General features: G+C 35.5%; 1 protein-coding gene across 5 annotated transcripts in view; it reads right to left on the bottom strand.

Annotated features, from left to right (window-relative positions):
- Positions 1–14,497, bottom strand: part of SH3TC2 (SH3 domain and tetratricopeptide repeats 2) — a 75,729-nt gene extending 61,232 nt beyond the window's left edge. For 3 of the 5 annotated variants that reach the window (XM_074292138.1, XM_074292142.1, XM_074292140.1), the window contains exons 1-3: positions 14,262–14,497; positions 7,376–7,483; positions 5,359–5,483 (exon numbers count right to left, since the gene is read on the bottom strand). In XM_074292138.1, coding sequence (XP_074148239.1) covers positions 5,359–5,483; positions 7,376–7,483; positions 14,262–14,313 — 285 coding nt within the window. In that variant the 5' untranslated portion in view covers positions 14,314–14,497. The remainder of the gene's footprint in view (positions 1–5,358; positions 5,484–7,375; positions 7,484–14,261) is intronic. The other 2 variants (XM_074292139.1, XM_074292141.1) reach the window with 2 other exon arrangements.
- Positions 14,498–15,171: the final 674 nt, after the last annotated feature.

Genomic DNA, 15,171 nt, shown 5'->3' with positions numbered 1-15,171 from the left:
TGGGATGATATCATATCATAACATGAATATCATGTCAGAAGGTCATTGAATTTCACCCACTTGTTTTACAAAGGAAAAAAAAAATTAAGGCCCATGAATAGGGATGTTTTGTACAAAGCAATATAGATAAATTTGTTCTTCAGAAAACTTTGGCTTTAGCTTCTGACTGCATGATAGGATCAAAATTCCTTCCAATAAGAATAGCAGCTCCCATCTATATGACAATTATGTTTCAAAACACAATCTCCACAATGATTTTATGAGATAGTACAAGCATTATAATTTCCATTTTAAAAGGGAGAAGTTTGAATTTCAAAGAAGTGATTTGACCAGGGTCACAGAGTTAACTTGTGCACTGATTTTAGTAATCTAACACAAGTTCCCTGACCTCAGATCCACTGTTGGGGTTTTATTTGGTCTTTCATTATACAATGTGGTATCTGTAATGTACTGTGAATAGCATCAATAATAATAGTTATGTTGTAAAGGGATATATTATATATATATAAATAATTATAGGAAAATTGATGAAGGATATCTCAGAAAACATAAAGAATAACAAAAAGGTTTTTTTTAAAATAGTTTAATAGCTGCAGCAAATTAAGTTGAGGCTTAATTTAAGGGAAAAGTTCCTAACAAGTAAAGTTATTCAAGGATGGAATGAGTTACTTTGGAAGACAATCAGTTCCTGATCATCAGAAATTCTCAGTGGAGGTCAGATAATTACATGAGGGTGATTGTATAGCAGGGATTCTTGTACAAGGTTGGACTCTATGGGTGTTAAGGTTGCTTTGAACTCTGGAATTCTGTCACCTAAAAATTAATTTTAACTAATCTCCATCATCAGCTCCTATGAGTTATATTCTAGGGTCCTGGAAGAATTGTAGAATGTGACTCCTGGGAAATTGTCAATGATTTTTGAAAGATCATAGAAAATGGAGAAAATTCTGAAGAAAAGTAAATGACTTCATTTTTTAAAATTTGTAAAAGTGGGATCTATAGACTATATCCTTAAAAAAATGACTTTTTCCCTTGGCAAGATTCTAAAAAGTGTTATTACAGCAACAACAAGATTATATGATAATCAATTCTGATTTGTGTGGCTCTTTTCAACAATGAGGTAATTCAAGCCAATTCCAATAAATGTGATGAAGAGAGTCATCTGCATCCAGAAAGAGAACTATGGAGACCGAATATAGATCACAACATAATTTTTCATCTTTTTTTTTTGTTGTTGTTTACTTGTTTTTTTTTTCATTTTTCCCCTTTTTGATCTGATTTTTCTTGTGCAGCATAATAAATGTGGAAATATGTACAGAAAAATTGTACATGTCTAACATATAGTGGATTGCTTGCTGTTTAGGGGAGGAGGTAAAATTTGGAACACAAGATTTTGCAAGGGTAAATGTTGAAAACTATCTATGCATGTGTTTTGAAAATATAAAAAGGAAAAGAGCTGGTCCCTGAACATCTAGAAAATAAATGATACAAATCTAGGGAAAAAAGCAGATGGTTTCATTAAGGACAAATCATGCCCTATCCCATTACAAAAGTAGCAGCAGCAGCAGCAGCAGCAGCAGCAGCAGCAGCAGCAGCAGCAGCAGCAGCAGCAGCAGCAGCAGCAGAAGAAGAAGAAGAAGAAGAAGAAGAAGAAGAAGAAGAAGAAGAAGAAGAAGCAGAAGCAGAAGCAGAAGAAGAAGAAGAAGAAGAAGAAGAAGAAGAAGAAGAAGAAGAAGAAGAAGAAGAAGAAGAAGAAGAAGAAGAAGAAGAAGAAGAAGAAAACAAGAACAAGAAAAATGATTTATTAGATAAGTAAATACATCAAGCCAATATAATAGATAATACTTAAGTAGATTTTGACAAAGTACTTATCATCCTTATGGACAAGATGTCAATATGTGGCTATGATGATATTATAGGTCATGACACAAAATTGGAAGGGACAATTTACATATTAAATGACAAGATTAGGATCCAAGCAGCCTCAATAGGCCAGAGCAGAGGTATCAAATCCATAACCCATGGCTTGCCTGCTGCCCAAATATGGCTGAATCAAGTTGAAATATAACTGAGAAATATTTAGAAAAAATAAACAATAAAACATAGTTAATAGCACATTTTTAAAATAAGATAAAATTCTGCCTGTAGGTGTTCTTATGTACAGTTTAGTGGCCCCCATTTCTATTTAAGTTAGATACCACTGGACTGGAGAAGATTGAATCTAATAAGATGAAATGTAATAGAAACAAAGATAAAGTTTTATACTTTGGGCTCAAAAAATCAATTTTACAAGTACAAAATGAGGAAAGTGTAGCTAAACAAGAGCTTTTAGGGATTTTAGTAGAGTAAAAGAAAAATATGAATCAATAATGCAACATAAAAGTCAAACAATTCCAACATTAAAAGACACATAATGTGCAGGAGACAAGAAATAATAATCCCAGTGAATTCTGCCCTAATTAGACCACATCTACAGAATCATGATCAATTCTAAACACCACCTTTTAAGAAGGACATAGTAAATAAGTTGGACAAGACTCAGATGAGGACAACTGGGACTATGAGGAGTTGACTGCAAGATCATAGCATAGAATCAGATGAAATTAAAAACCTATGATCCCATGATGTTTAGTCAGGAAGAGCAAGATTGCTTAGAGGTAATGATAGGTATCTTCAAGCAGCTAAAGTAAGCTGTTGTGTGGAAAAGATAGATATTCTACTTATCCTAAGTGACCCCAAATACAGAAGTAGGAGCAATTGATATACATTATGATATACATAAGAAAAACTTCCAAAACATTAAAAACTATCAAAGTAGGATTGATTATCTAGAAACATGGGGGATTTCCTAAGACCAGAATATTTCCAATAGCATTTTAACTTGTCAGAGTTGTTATGAGGTAGCTAGTTAGTGAAGTAGATAGAATGTTGGACTTGGAGTCAGAAGAGCTAAGTTTAAATACTGTCTCAGACATGTATTAGCAGTATGACTCTGAATAGTCACTTGACTTCTCTCAGTTTTAGCTTTTTACTTGTAAAATGGGGATTTTAATAGCATTTACCTATCAAGGTTGTGAAGCTCAAATAAAATAATGTATGAAAAGAACTTTGAAAACCTGATTTAAGCAACGTGTATGTATTACTGTTGTTTGTAAAGGGCCATCTTGGGCTGATATGAATTAAATTAGAAAACTTCTGAGATTATATTCTACTCTAAATTTCTATGATTAAGAATTAACATGATATGGTACAGAGAACATTAGATTCAAGGTCAAGAAGACTTTGTTTCAAATGTTATCTCAGACATTTGTTAGCTGTGCAACTTTGACAAAGCTATTAAGCAACTACATCTGTAAAATGAGATATTTGGATTAACTGGTCTCTGAGGTACCTTCTGATTCTAGAACTAGGATCTTGTGATTCTATGATAAATAATTACTTTCTAAATTCTGGTCCATGAGCTCAGAATTTTACTACATTATCTTCTGACTCCTGTAATTAAATGTTGAAATTTTCTCCTTTAAATTCACCTTGATATTTGTATTTCTTCTTAGATTTCAAAATCATACTGATTTTGTCATTGAAGAACTAAATTAAATTGACCTGGCAGCTAGCTTAATGGCTAGAGCATGAGGCTTGGAGTCAGGAAAATCTGAAATGAAATCTAGCTATGTATCCCTGAGCAATCACTTAAGCCTATTTTATATAAAAATGAAATCTAGCTATGTATCCCTGAGCAATCACTTAAGCCTATTTTATATAAAAATGAAATCTAGCTATGTATCCCTGAGCAATCACTTAAGCCTGTTTTATATAAAAACAAACTGAAGAAGGAAATGGCAAACTAATCCAATTTCTTTCCCAAGCAAACCCCAAATTGGGTCATGGAGAATTGGACACAACTGAAACATGACTGAACAATGACAAAGTTCAGACTCTTTTATCTGGGCACTCAAGATTCATAGTCCAATACCACACATAGCTCGAATCATTCCCTTCCATACACATTATGCTCTAATCAAACTGGATGAGTCTTTCTTTCTGAATATTTTGTTTTCTCATACCTCCTTGTCTTGATTATAGCCAGAACCTTTTTTCTCCCCATTTTTTGTACTGAAAACATTCTACCCATACATTTTAAAAACCATTTGAAAAATTTTTATGCCATAGATATTTTCCAACATACCTTCCCTTGTCACAAAGAAATACTTCGTTAAAACGACACAACAACTATGCCTGGTATAAGGTGTAACATGGAGTATTCATAATTCCTTATCTCTTTATAAGAGGAAGAAAATTTCTATGGTTTCATGATCTGTTGTAAAATATGTAAAGGAAACATTCTACAATTTTCCAGAGCAAATCAGTGTCTTTTTATTCACTTCTTAATTCTGCTTACCTTAATTCCAATACAAAGATATTTGTAGCTATGCTCTTTCTTTCTTTCTTTCTTTCTTTCTTTCTTTCTTTCTTTCTTTCTTTCTTTCTTTCTTTCTTTCTTTCTTTCTTTCTTTCTTTCTTTCTTTCTTTCTTTCTTTCTTTCTTTCTTTCTTTCTTTCTTTCTTTCTTTCTTTCTTTCTTTCTTTCTTTCTTGCAAGGAAATTGAGGTTAAATTACTTGCCCAGGGTCACACAGCTAGTGAGTATTAAATGTCTTAGACTAGATTTTAACTCAAGTCCTCCTAACTCCAGGGTCAGCATCTATCCACTGCACCATATAGCTGCACCTATACTATGTGTTTTATCCATAATTGTTTTCAGTTTACTGAACAGTCTTTTATTTTACAAAATTTTACATATTTAGAAACTTTTACTTTCATCTTTTCCCCTTATATTTTTCTTAAACTGAACATCACTGAAGTTTTTTTATATGCTGCTGTCTCTTCCCTTCCATTCTTGTAATTAATAACAGTTATGCAAAACAAAAGAACACTTTGACAGTGTATGCTTCATTCCATACCTGTAGTCTACCAATTTTCTATCAAGTGGAAGGACTACCTCTATTTTAAAATTCAACTAAAAACTCTTCCAGGATACCTTCCCTCATATCCCCCCATTAATACAGACCTTCCCTAGCATTTTTCATGGGATTCTGTTTTGTAATTTTCTGATATGATTAGCATTCACTATATTAATGTCAGTTTTTACATCTTTTTTCCTTACTAGAATACAAGGTTCATGAAGGTTAGAACTGTGCTTTATTGAAATTTTATATCTTCACCAATCCTTTGCACAATGCAGTGCTCTTATCTGGTTTTTAATTCATGTTAGATACATTCATGTCAAATCACACAATCATGACCACTGAAGAGTAGTTTGGAAATTCCCCATCTCCTTCCCCATAGGGGTGGAGTCTCACCTTAAACAATGCGTTGACTTCTTTATCATTCTCCATGGCCCACAACCTTTTTCTTGCAGCCTCTTGCAGTTGTTCATTGATTCCCCGCCCAGAGAGGCTATACACAGAGAAAGAGAGGGGGATCTCTGAAAGGAAATAGACATCATAGGAATGTGGAATGTGGAAATCAAGGGGGTTGAATTGGGAATAACTGTCTTGGCTTCCCAAATATGGAGACAGAATATTTTAGCCAGAATATTTTGAAGAGTCCATCTCATTCAATATGCTTATTATTATTGGGGGGGGGGGGGAACTGAGGCTCAGAGAGAGAAGGGAATGATTTTCCCAAGATCATTTAGAAAGTAAATGTCAAGGTCTGGAAATAAATTCTTTTGATCAGTAAGAAAAGATGCCATTCAATGAGGAACTAGATTCTAGGTTAAGATCTCCAGCACCACAATTTTTGGTATGTTGTTATCCTAACAAAAATATCCTTGTTGAAATTGCAAGAGTACAGGTATGGGACTCAGGGGACCTTTGTTCTAGCTTTGGGTCCATCACTGACTAGATGTGTGATTTATACAAGTCAGTTCATTTCTCTAAGCCTCAATTATCTCATCCATTAATAGCAGGTTTGGCATATATAATGTCTAAGGTCCCTTCCAGATCAGATATTTTATGACACTAAAGTTTTTTTTGAAAACCTGTTATTTGTCCAGCAATGTGCCAAATGCTGGAGTTGGATTTGAGAGAAATATAATAGCTTCTGCTCTAAAGGAGTTTAGAGTCTAATTGAGCAGATAAGACATGTGCATACATAAGCCTTCCTCAGCTAAAATGATCAATTAATAAAATAATGACAAGACCTCTGTCCCTTGGTTTAATTTTTAGCTCTGATACTCATTAACTACATGAGCTTGAGTAAGTATCTTTTTCTCTCTGGTACTGTTTCTTCATCTATAAAATGAGACAGTGGGATTAGATTATCTCCAAGGTACTTTCCAGCTCATAGTATCTAAGAACCACATGATACACATAGACAGGGGCAGAATGGAAAGAGAGGGCATTCTAGTGGCATAGGGAACAATGTGAGTAAAGATATTAAGATCTGAATCCATCAGGGTATGATCAAACGATGTTTCATTTATTTTAGCTGGATCAAGATTAGTTTCAAAGGATGGAGCAGAAAATTTTGAGACAAGGCTAAAAGATATATTTCAATAAAGTATATCTAGTTCCATATGTACAAAAATATTTATGGCAACTCTTTTTATGAGAAAAGAATTCCCTCAAACTAGAAGCCAAGGGGATGTCCATAAACTGGAGAATGGCTAGACAAATTCTGGTATATAAATGCAATAGAAAACTAATGTGTTGTAAGAAATAAAAGATAAATAGTTTCAACAAACTATTATATATATGAATTACTTATATGAATTAATGTGGAATAAAAAAAGCAGAAGAACAATTTTTACTATACCATCAATAATGGAAAAATAAATTTTGAAAGATTTAAGAATTCTGATCAACCAAATGAACAGCTATGATTACAGAGGACTGAAAAAGAATATTAATCCATCTCAAGTCAGAGAGATTATGAACTAATATTCAGAATAAGAAATACAAATTTGGACATAAGTATGGGAATTCCCTTCCCTTCCCTTCCCTTGCCTTCCCTCCCTCATTCTCTCCCTTTATTCTTCCATTATCTTCCCTTCCTCTTTCTCTCCCTCCCTCACCTTTTTTCCCTCCCCCTCTTTGTCTCTGTCTCTGTCTGTATTATCCCCAGAGAATATATGAATATATATATGTATGTATATGGTGTTTGTGTGCATGTACGTGTGTGTGTGTGTGTGTGTGTGTGTGGTGTGTGTGAGGGGTATTGAACTGAGTGGTATATTAGGAAGATGCTGAAGGTACAAGGAGGGAGGGTTAAAGGGGTAAGATTGGATATGGGAGGAATGTTGCAATAGTCCAGGTAAAAGACAAAAAAAGGAGATCCCTTTAAAATTTCCTCCCACTCCAGGTATTCAGATACCTGATGTCATAGACTGTGACTGGAGACATTTTCCCTTGCTTTTTGTTGATATTGCTGACTGTCTGAGTCCATTGGATGGAGCTTGTGCATTGGAAGGAGCCTCTTTATCTGGAGGAAACAAAAGAAAATTTAAGGCTCAGAGTAAGGAATTCCTATGTTAAGATCATATATTAAAGTAGAAGAATCTTAGAGGCAACAGAATCCAACCCATGCATTTTATAGATGAGGAAACTGGAGTTGAAAGAGATTAAATGACTTATTTAGAGTCACACAGTCTGAAGCAGGATTTGAACTGAGTATTTCCTGCAATAAGCCCAGCAAGTGGGGCAGAAGGGGCAGTTTTTAGCCAGTAGTGTGCACAGATAATTATTCCTTAGAATTGTTCAGATGGGGAAAGTACTAAAAGGTACTCACTGAATGCTAGACTTTTCAGAATTGGAGAATAGAAAATAATACATCAGAGCTGTGAAGGATCTTAGAATATTAGATTCTGTAAAGAATCTTAGAATAGAATATTAGAACTAGAAGCAACCTTAGAACATAACATATGATAACAAAAAGGACTTGTAGAAAGTTGCCACAAAATATTGAAAGCCAGAACTAGAGGGAAATCTAAAACACAGACCTTAGAATATAAAATAGAAAGTTAGAACTAGAAGAAATCTGAGAATATGAAATATTAGAGTTGGTAGTGTCTTGGAACATTGAATGACCTTTAAAAACCCTTAGAAAATAAAATGTAAAATTTCAGAGCTGAAAAGGAACTTAGAACATAGCTTATTAGAACTAGTATAAACCTTCCCAAAGAAATATTAAAGGGAAAGGGACCTGTATGTGCCAAAATGTTTGTGGCAGCCCATTTTGTAGTGGCTAGAAACTGGAAATTGAATGGATGCCAATCAGTTGGAGAATGGTTGGGTAAATTGTGGTATATGAATGTTATGGAATATTATTGGTCTGTAATAAATGATCAGCAGGATGAATAAAGAGAAGCTTGGACAGACTTACATGAACTGATGCTAAGTGAAATGATCAGAACCAGGAGATCATTATATACTTCAACAACAATACTATATGAGGATATATATATACTGATGGAAATGGATATTGACAATGAGAAGATCTATTTTAGTTCCAATTGATCAATAATGGACAAAATCAGCTATACCCAGAGAAAGAACACTGGGAAATGAATGTGGACTACTTGCATTTTTGTTTTTCTTCCCAGGTTATTTTTACCTTCTGAATCCGATTTTTCTTATGAAACAAGAGAATTGTATGGATCTATGCACATATATTGTGTTTGGGATATACTTTAACATGTTTGGTATGTATGGGACTTCTGCCATCTAGGGGAGGGGATGAAGAGAGGGAAGGGAAACGTTGGAACAGAGATGAATGCAGGGGACAATGTTGAAAAATGACCCATGCTTATGTTCTTTTAATAAAAAGCTATAAAAAGAACTAGCATAAGCCTTACAACATAGATTGTCAGAGACCTAAAAGAGACCTTAAAATATGGAATATAATGTATGAATCTAGAAAAAATGTGAAATGCTTCTATTTGTCCTCATGTAGTTGGTCTGTCAGACCTGACCCTAAAGCTCTGTATAAATCAGACACAATATGATGAAGAGTCCTTTGAGGAAAACCTAAGGGGCTGGGACATGAATGGAAGTCTGTGTGGTAAAGGGGAAAGAATTAGAATTTAAGATCCTGGATCTATGTTCTAGATCTCTCATTTATTATCCCTTTCTTTAGACCCAATCAATGCATCTATACAATGAGGATAATAATCTTTACTTTGTCTACCATAATTGATTCCTGTGAAGTCTAGTGAGAAAATGAATGAAATGAATTTTGTAAAATCTAAAGATTAGATAATAAGCTTGAGTTTGTAGTAATCATCAAAGTAGTAGTTGTATTCATAGTCATAGTAGTAGTAGTAGTTTATGATGAGAAGAAAGAATTGCTGTTGCTTGATAATTCTAGAAATAGCAAATTCTTCATGACACCATTTAGGGTTTTCTTAGTAAAGATACTGGAAAGGTTTGCCATTTCCTTTTCTAGTTCATTTTATTATGAAAAAACTGAGATATACAAGGTTAAATGACTTGCCTAGGGCCACACAGCTAGTATATATCTGAAGTCGGATTTAAACTCAGGAAGATGCACCTTCCTGCTTCCAAGCCCAGGGTTCTATCCACTGTGTCACCTAGCTGCCTAACTTAGCAAAGAAAGAATAAAAGTTGAATAAATTACTAGTTGATTTAAAAAAAAAATGATGAGTGAGATAGTATACCACAATAACCTCTAAGTTGGATTGAAATTATCCTAGATTACCATAAATTAACATCCTTGGAGTAAAACAGAAAGTCTCAGGTTAATTAAAACTATTGAAGAAAGGATTTCAAAGAAGATGTCCTGAGAAGAGATAGAAAATATAGATTTGTGGCTCCAAGAAGACAATTCTAGAATCTTTATTAATTTTGTGAAAATAGCTCTATCAGCATACATTCTGGGTAAAAAAGTAGAAACTCTAGTAGATACAAGAGGCTGCAGGAATTGCAAAAGTAAGTGATTTGAACTTTTCTGACTAAGAAAATAACCAAAGAGAAAGTCATTTATTGTGATCTAGATGCTCTGTGTATCAAAAATCAACCGTTTTGTATCAAGCAAACATACAGAAATTCATGGTGCCAATTGAAAACATTTTGCTGATGCTATTAGGAATGTTTTTCTATCCTATGTTCAATCTAAGTTTTAAGAATTGAAAACTCCATTTTCCTTGTTGGCAGAAAAAAAGACCTTCCCACAAATCATAAACAACTGCTTAGAAACAAATCATAATCACTGGGACAACGGTTAAAGAAGATTCATACAAAGAGAAATCACGCAAGTGTTCAGGACCCTGTAGTGTCACTGCAGTCATTTTTGACTCAAAGATGTATGTGTGTGTATGTATGTATGTGACAGAGAGAGAGAGAGAGAGAGAGAGAGAGAGAGAGAGAGAGAGAGAGAGAGAGAGAGAGAGAGAAGGCAAAGAAGAAAGTAGCTAAGCCATGATCATGTACACATTCTTTTTTGATGTTTTTAATTTGTCACATTATTCATTGTCTTTTTGGGGGTAATTTTCAAAATTGTCATTCTGTGATAACTAGACAGTCACCAGAAAAGGTATGGGTTTTATTTCTTTAAATTTGTATTAATATCATTAGAATTTCTAGATAGAAAAGAGACATATAAAGTGTTTCTATGAAAAAGTTGGGATCAATCCTCCCATATTATAGATGGAAAAAACCAAGGTCTTGAGAAAGAAAAATCATATTACTGAAAAAATGTAATAAGAGAGGGGGGAAAGAATTTACTAGCTATGTAACCAGCCTCAGTTGCCTCATAAGTAAAATGAAAATAAGAATCCTTGCCCTGCTACCTCCTGGGATTGTTTTGGAGAATGAACTTTGTAAAATTAATTGCTACAAAGTAATGCAATAAATTTGCTAAAAACAATTTAAAAATCATTGGTGACTTGGGAGAGAGTAGTTTCACTTAAGTGATGAGGTCAATAGCTAAATGCAAGGGTCTGAAATGGGTAGTAGAAGGAAATGGAAGCAATGTGGGTAGACATTTTTTTCTCATTGTTTGGCACTAAATAGGAGGAGTTGTAAAATGCTAATAATCTCAAAGGTTAGGAAAGATTGCAGAAACTCACAGTATTTCACAGTATTTCTTCTCTCAGCACCACATTCAGCTTCACTTGCAAAGTGGGCAATAGCTATCAGAGGGGTGGTCATGGATTCAGTAAATATTTTATTAATGGTATACAAGGCACCATGATGGACCCATAGATGTTCTAACTAGAAAAAGCCATGGAGAAAAGGGGAAAGAAGAGTTGGACTGTCCTATGAAATGTGGAGCAAGACACTGCTCCTTCTCTAAGTCTGATCCCTCATCTATCATATGAGCACAATAATACTTTGCTATCTCCCTCCAAGAGTTTATTGAATCATCTCCTACCATCTTCTATAGTATGTGAGTGTTATAAAGTAGCATAATACATATATATATATATATGTATATATATATATATATATATATATATATATATATATATATATAATTGTATATGAGAAATTGGCAGAAACAATGTTCAGTAGAATAAGCACTTGGAATCAGAGAATCTGGCTTCCAATCCTAGCTCTACTAATCTCAAGCAAATAAACCTCTCTGGCCCACAGTTTCCTCATCTGTCAAATGAAGGGTTTGGTTAAAAGGGTCTCATTTCTTTTAGCTTCGGATCTATACTCTCCCAAGATGGATAAAACCAACGAGAAGGAAGGAAGGCATAAGTGATTTTCTTAGTGTTGCACAGTGAGTTAATGACAGACAAATAGGTCTTGCACTCACATCTCTGGACTGATTTTTTCAAATGCAAAATACACATCAGCTATGATTAGTCAAGGATCTAGGCAGAAAAGGAAGAGCCTTGGAGTTCCAGAGATAGCAGGGTCTTGCTCCAGATAGAAGGCAGCTGTCAGATGATAGGCAAGGTTGGTACGTGGATCAAAAGACATAATATGCACAAAATATCTTATAAATTTTAAAGAATTAGATCAATGTTAACTATCACTATTGCTGGAGAAGCTATGTGATACAGTGGATGAAGTGATAGAGGCAGGAAGATTCCTCTTCCTGAGTGCAAATCTAGCTTCATACACTAGCTATGTGACCCTTACCAAGTCATTTAATCCTGTTTGCCTCAGTTTCCTCATCTGTAAAATGAAAAGGAGAAAGAAATAGCAAGCCACTCTAGTATCTTTGCCAAGAAATCCCCAAATAGAGTCATAAAGAGTGAGCTATAACCAATTGAAAAAAATTGTTATTACTGTCATTAGGGATAGGGACTGGATTTGTAATTTCATTAGCATAGGGAGGTCTCAAGTGAGGAAATCCCTTCTTATTGGTGAAGGTTTGCAGTTTATAATCCTAGATAGACAACCTACAATTCCAGAATATTGAGAAGTTCACAAACATTGAGAAGGGTCACAAATCCAGGACTTGAATCCAAATCTTCCTGCTTCCAAGATTAGTTCTCCTTCCACAACATCACACTATCTCTTGTTATTATCATTATTATATAAGTAAGTCAGCTTTACCTCTTATGCCATCAGGGGTCACACTGTACTCCAGGTATCTAACTCAACAGAAATTCAATACAACAACTTGTTCCATACTTTTGCCTAAAATCAGCCTAATTAATATGTGTCCCTTCCATGGTTATAACTGTGAGGCTAAGTGAAGCCTGCTGGTGGGGATGGGGATAAAGGATTGGGGATGAGAGTGGGGCAGGACAAGCAATGGGATTAGTAGTAGATCTAGTTCTAAAGCAAGACACTTCACTGCTGTGAGTCTCAGTCTCCTCACCTGTACAATGGAACTGATAATACTTAGACTATGCAAATAAATTGTAAAGCTCTTTTAAAAGGTGATCTTCACATGTAATCTGTTAAATTGCTTGCCTTCTCAATAAGGGGGGAGGAGAGAGAAAACTTGAAGCTCAAAATTTTAAAAATGAATATTAAAATTATTTTTACATGTAATTGAGGAAAAATAAAACATTAAATTAAAAAATTAAAAGCTGATCTTGCTTTTTTATCTAGTGACTTCCATTTACATGACATGCTACAGTTTACAAAGTACTTTCACATATATTATGCTACTGATTAATACTATCATTGCTAAGAAAGGCAGAGCAAAGATTATTATCATTTTATATGTATTGGAAGAAAGAGAATAACCACTTATATAACAGCTACTATGTGCCAGGCATTACAGTAGGTGTTTTACAAATATTATCTCATTTAATCCTCACAACAATCATGTACTTTTATTATCCCCATCTTACAAGTGACCCTGTGAGGCCAGGGTCACACAAATAGTATCTGATGTAGGATTTGAACTCAGGTCTTCTTGACTCTGAGTCCAGCCCTCATCAGTAAATGGATACATATAAGAATATTCAAACTATGTCTACCAAGTGTCAGTATCAGGCAGCAGCTTCAAAGCCAAAGTGGTGAGTGGATGTGAAGTGATAAAAGAGTTGTCAGAGAAGACATACGACTAGGAAAAGTGAACCAATGATTACATGGAGTTCGTGGAAGCCTGTTGCCACCCACAATGCCATCTAATGTCTAAAGATGGAAACCTGAGTTCAAAGAATGAAAATGACTATCTATAGATCTCCAAGTCATTAGCTGAGGCAGGATATGAAGCCAGATTTATTGACTACAAGTGAATAGATCATGATTAGAACAATTAGGAGCCCTTCTTATTTTGTTGGAGCACAAGATTTAGATTAGGAAGGCCAGAGAGATCAGCCAGCGGCATTGAGTTGAACCTGAGCTCCTGAGTCTAAGTCCAGCACCAGATTCTCAGCACTCAGGGGCCTTTCTCCTATCTTGTTTAATTCCCCCAGAACTTTTGGGAGAAGAGAAGTCCTCATCACACACTTAGAGAATGCCAGTGGGAGCATTCCAGAAAAACTGTGAATTTCCCAGCTTTCACGGTGGTGAAAAGAACACTAAATAGCAAAATGAGACAATTCTGCCGCATAATCCCAGTTCTGCCATAAAGTAATTGTAACTTTAGGCAAGTTATTTTACCACTCTGGACCTTAATTTCCTTATTCGTAAAATATTTGAGGTCTTGAATCTATGATCTTTAAGGTCACTTCTAGTCTTAAAAACGACAAGCTTATGAATTGTTTCTTTATGGTTGAGAATCCACATATGGCCTAGTTCTATAGGTCTCTGACCTCTCTGAGACATGCAGCACTATAAGCCAAGCAGGACCCAAACCCTGGGCGGGGGAATGAGAAAGAACTCACCTGGGCCCGGACATACACTCCTCAGCCGGGGAATACCGAAACAGCAGCCCATGTGTCCACCATCATCCGGGAGCCAGGCCCGGGGCCCCAGGGAACACACGTCAGGGCAGTCCTGGAGGAGGATGGAGAGGGGGGAGCCTTCCTAGCCTGCCTCCTCCTCCCAGGCACCAGAGAGCCTCTGGTCTGCTCAATGCACAATGCAGCCTTTGATTGTCCGGCCTACAGCTGGGAGGAGGCTACAGGGAAGGGCGGGAGGGACCAGGCCGGCAATCCCAGGGCAGCCCCACAGCAACTGCACCATCGGCCAGTTGACTTTAGAAGGAACTTTCTGGCCTATCAGGATGTGGGACATTCTTCACATTCTGAGATGGGAGAAAGCATATTTGCTGCATGTGGGAGCAGCCTGAGTGGGAGTCTCAGGGAGAGATTCTTGCTTTCTTGCTACTGTTTTTCCTCCTATTCTACCTCCCTAAATTAAGTGTTGTTGTTTTTTAGTTTTGTTTAATTTTAAGGAAAGTTTTATGGTTTCCTAGAAAGAGATCCTAAATCCTAATCTCTTTCTTTAAAAATTCCTGTCATCTAATCTGTACCCTGACAACAGGCCCAATATGTTGGGGGGGAGAGAGAAAAGAATCTTTGGGCACAACTCAACTCCCCACCCAGGACCAAAGTAGCTAAAATACCGACTTACATTCCTTCCCCAAGTCACAGAAATAAGCATGTTGGGACTTGAAGGGAATTTAAAATTAAAACTGACATTATAAAGTCCTTTAAAGTATATAACTATCTGCATACATTATTTCATTTGATCCTTATAACAACCTTGTGAGAAAAAGACTACTGCTATCATTAATTCCTTTTTATACATGAGGAAACTGAGTAAGAGACTAATTGGTTTGTCCTGGGTCAG

Source organism: Sminthopsis crassicaudata, chromosome 2, assembly GCF_048593235.1.
Source record: "Sminthopsis crassicaudata isolate SCR6 chromosome 2, ASM4859323v1, whole genome shotgun sequence".
Taxonomy (NCBI): domain Eukaryota; kingdom Metazoa; phylum Chordata; class Mammalia; order Dasyuromorphia; family Dasyuridae; genus Sminthopsis; species Sminthopsis crassicaudata.
The sequence above is the reverse complement of the archived record's forward strand: the minus strand, read 5'-3'. Positions and strand labels throughout refer to the sequence as shown.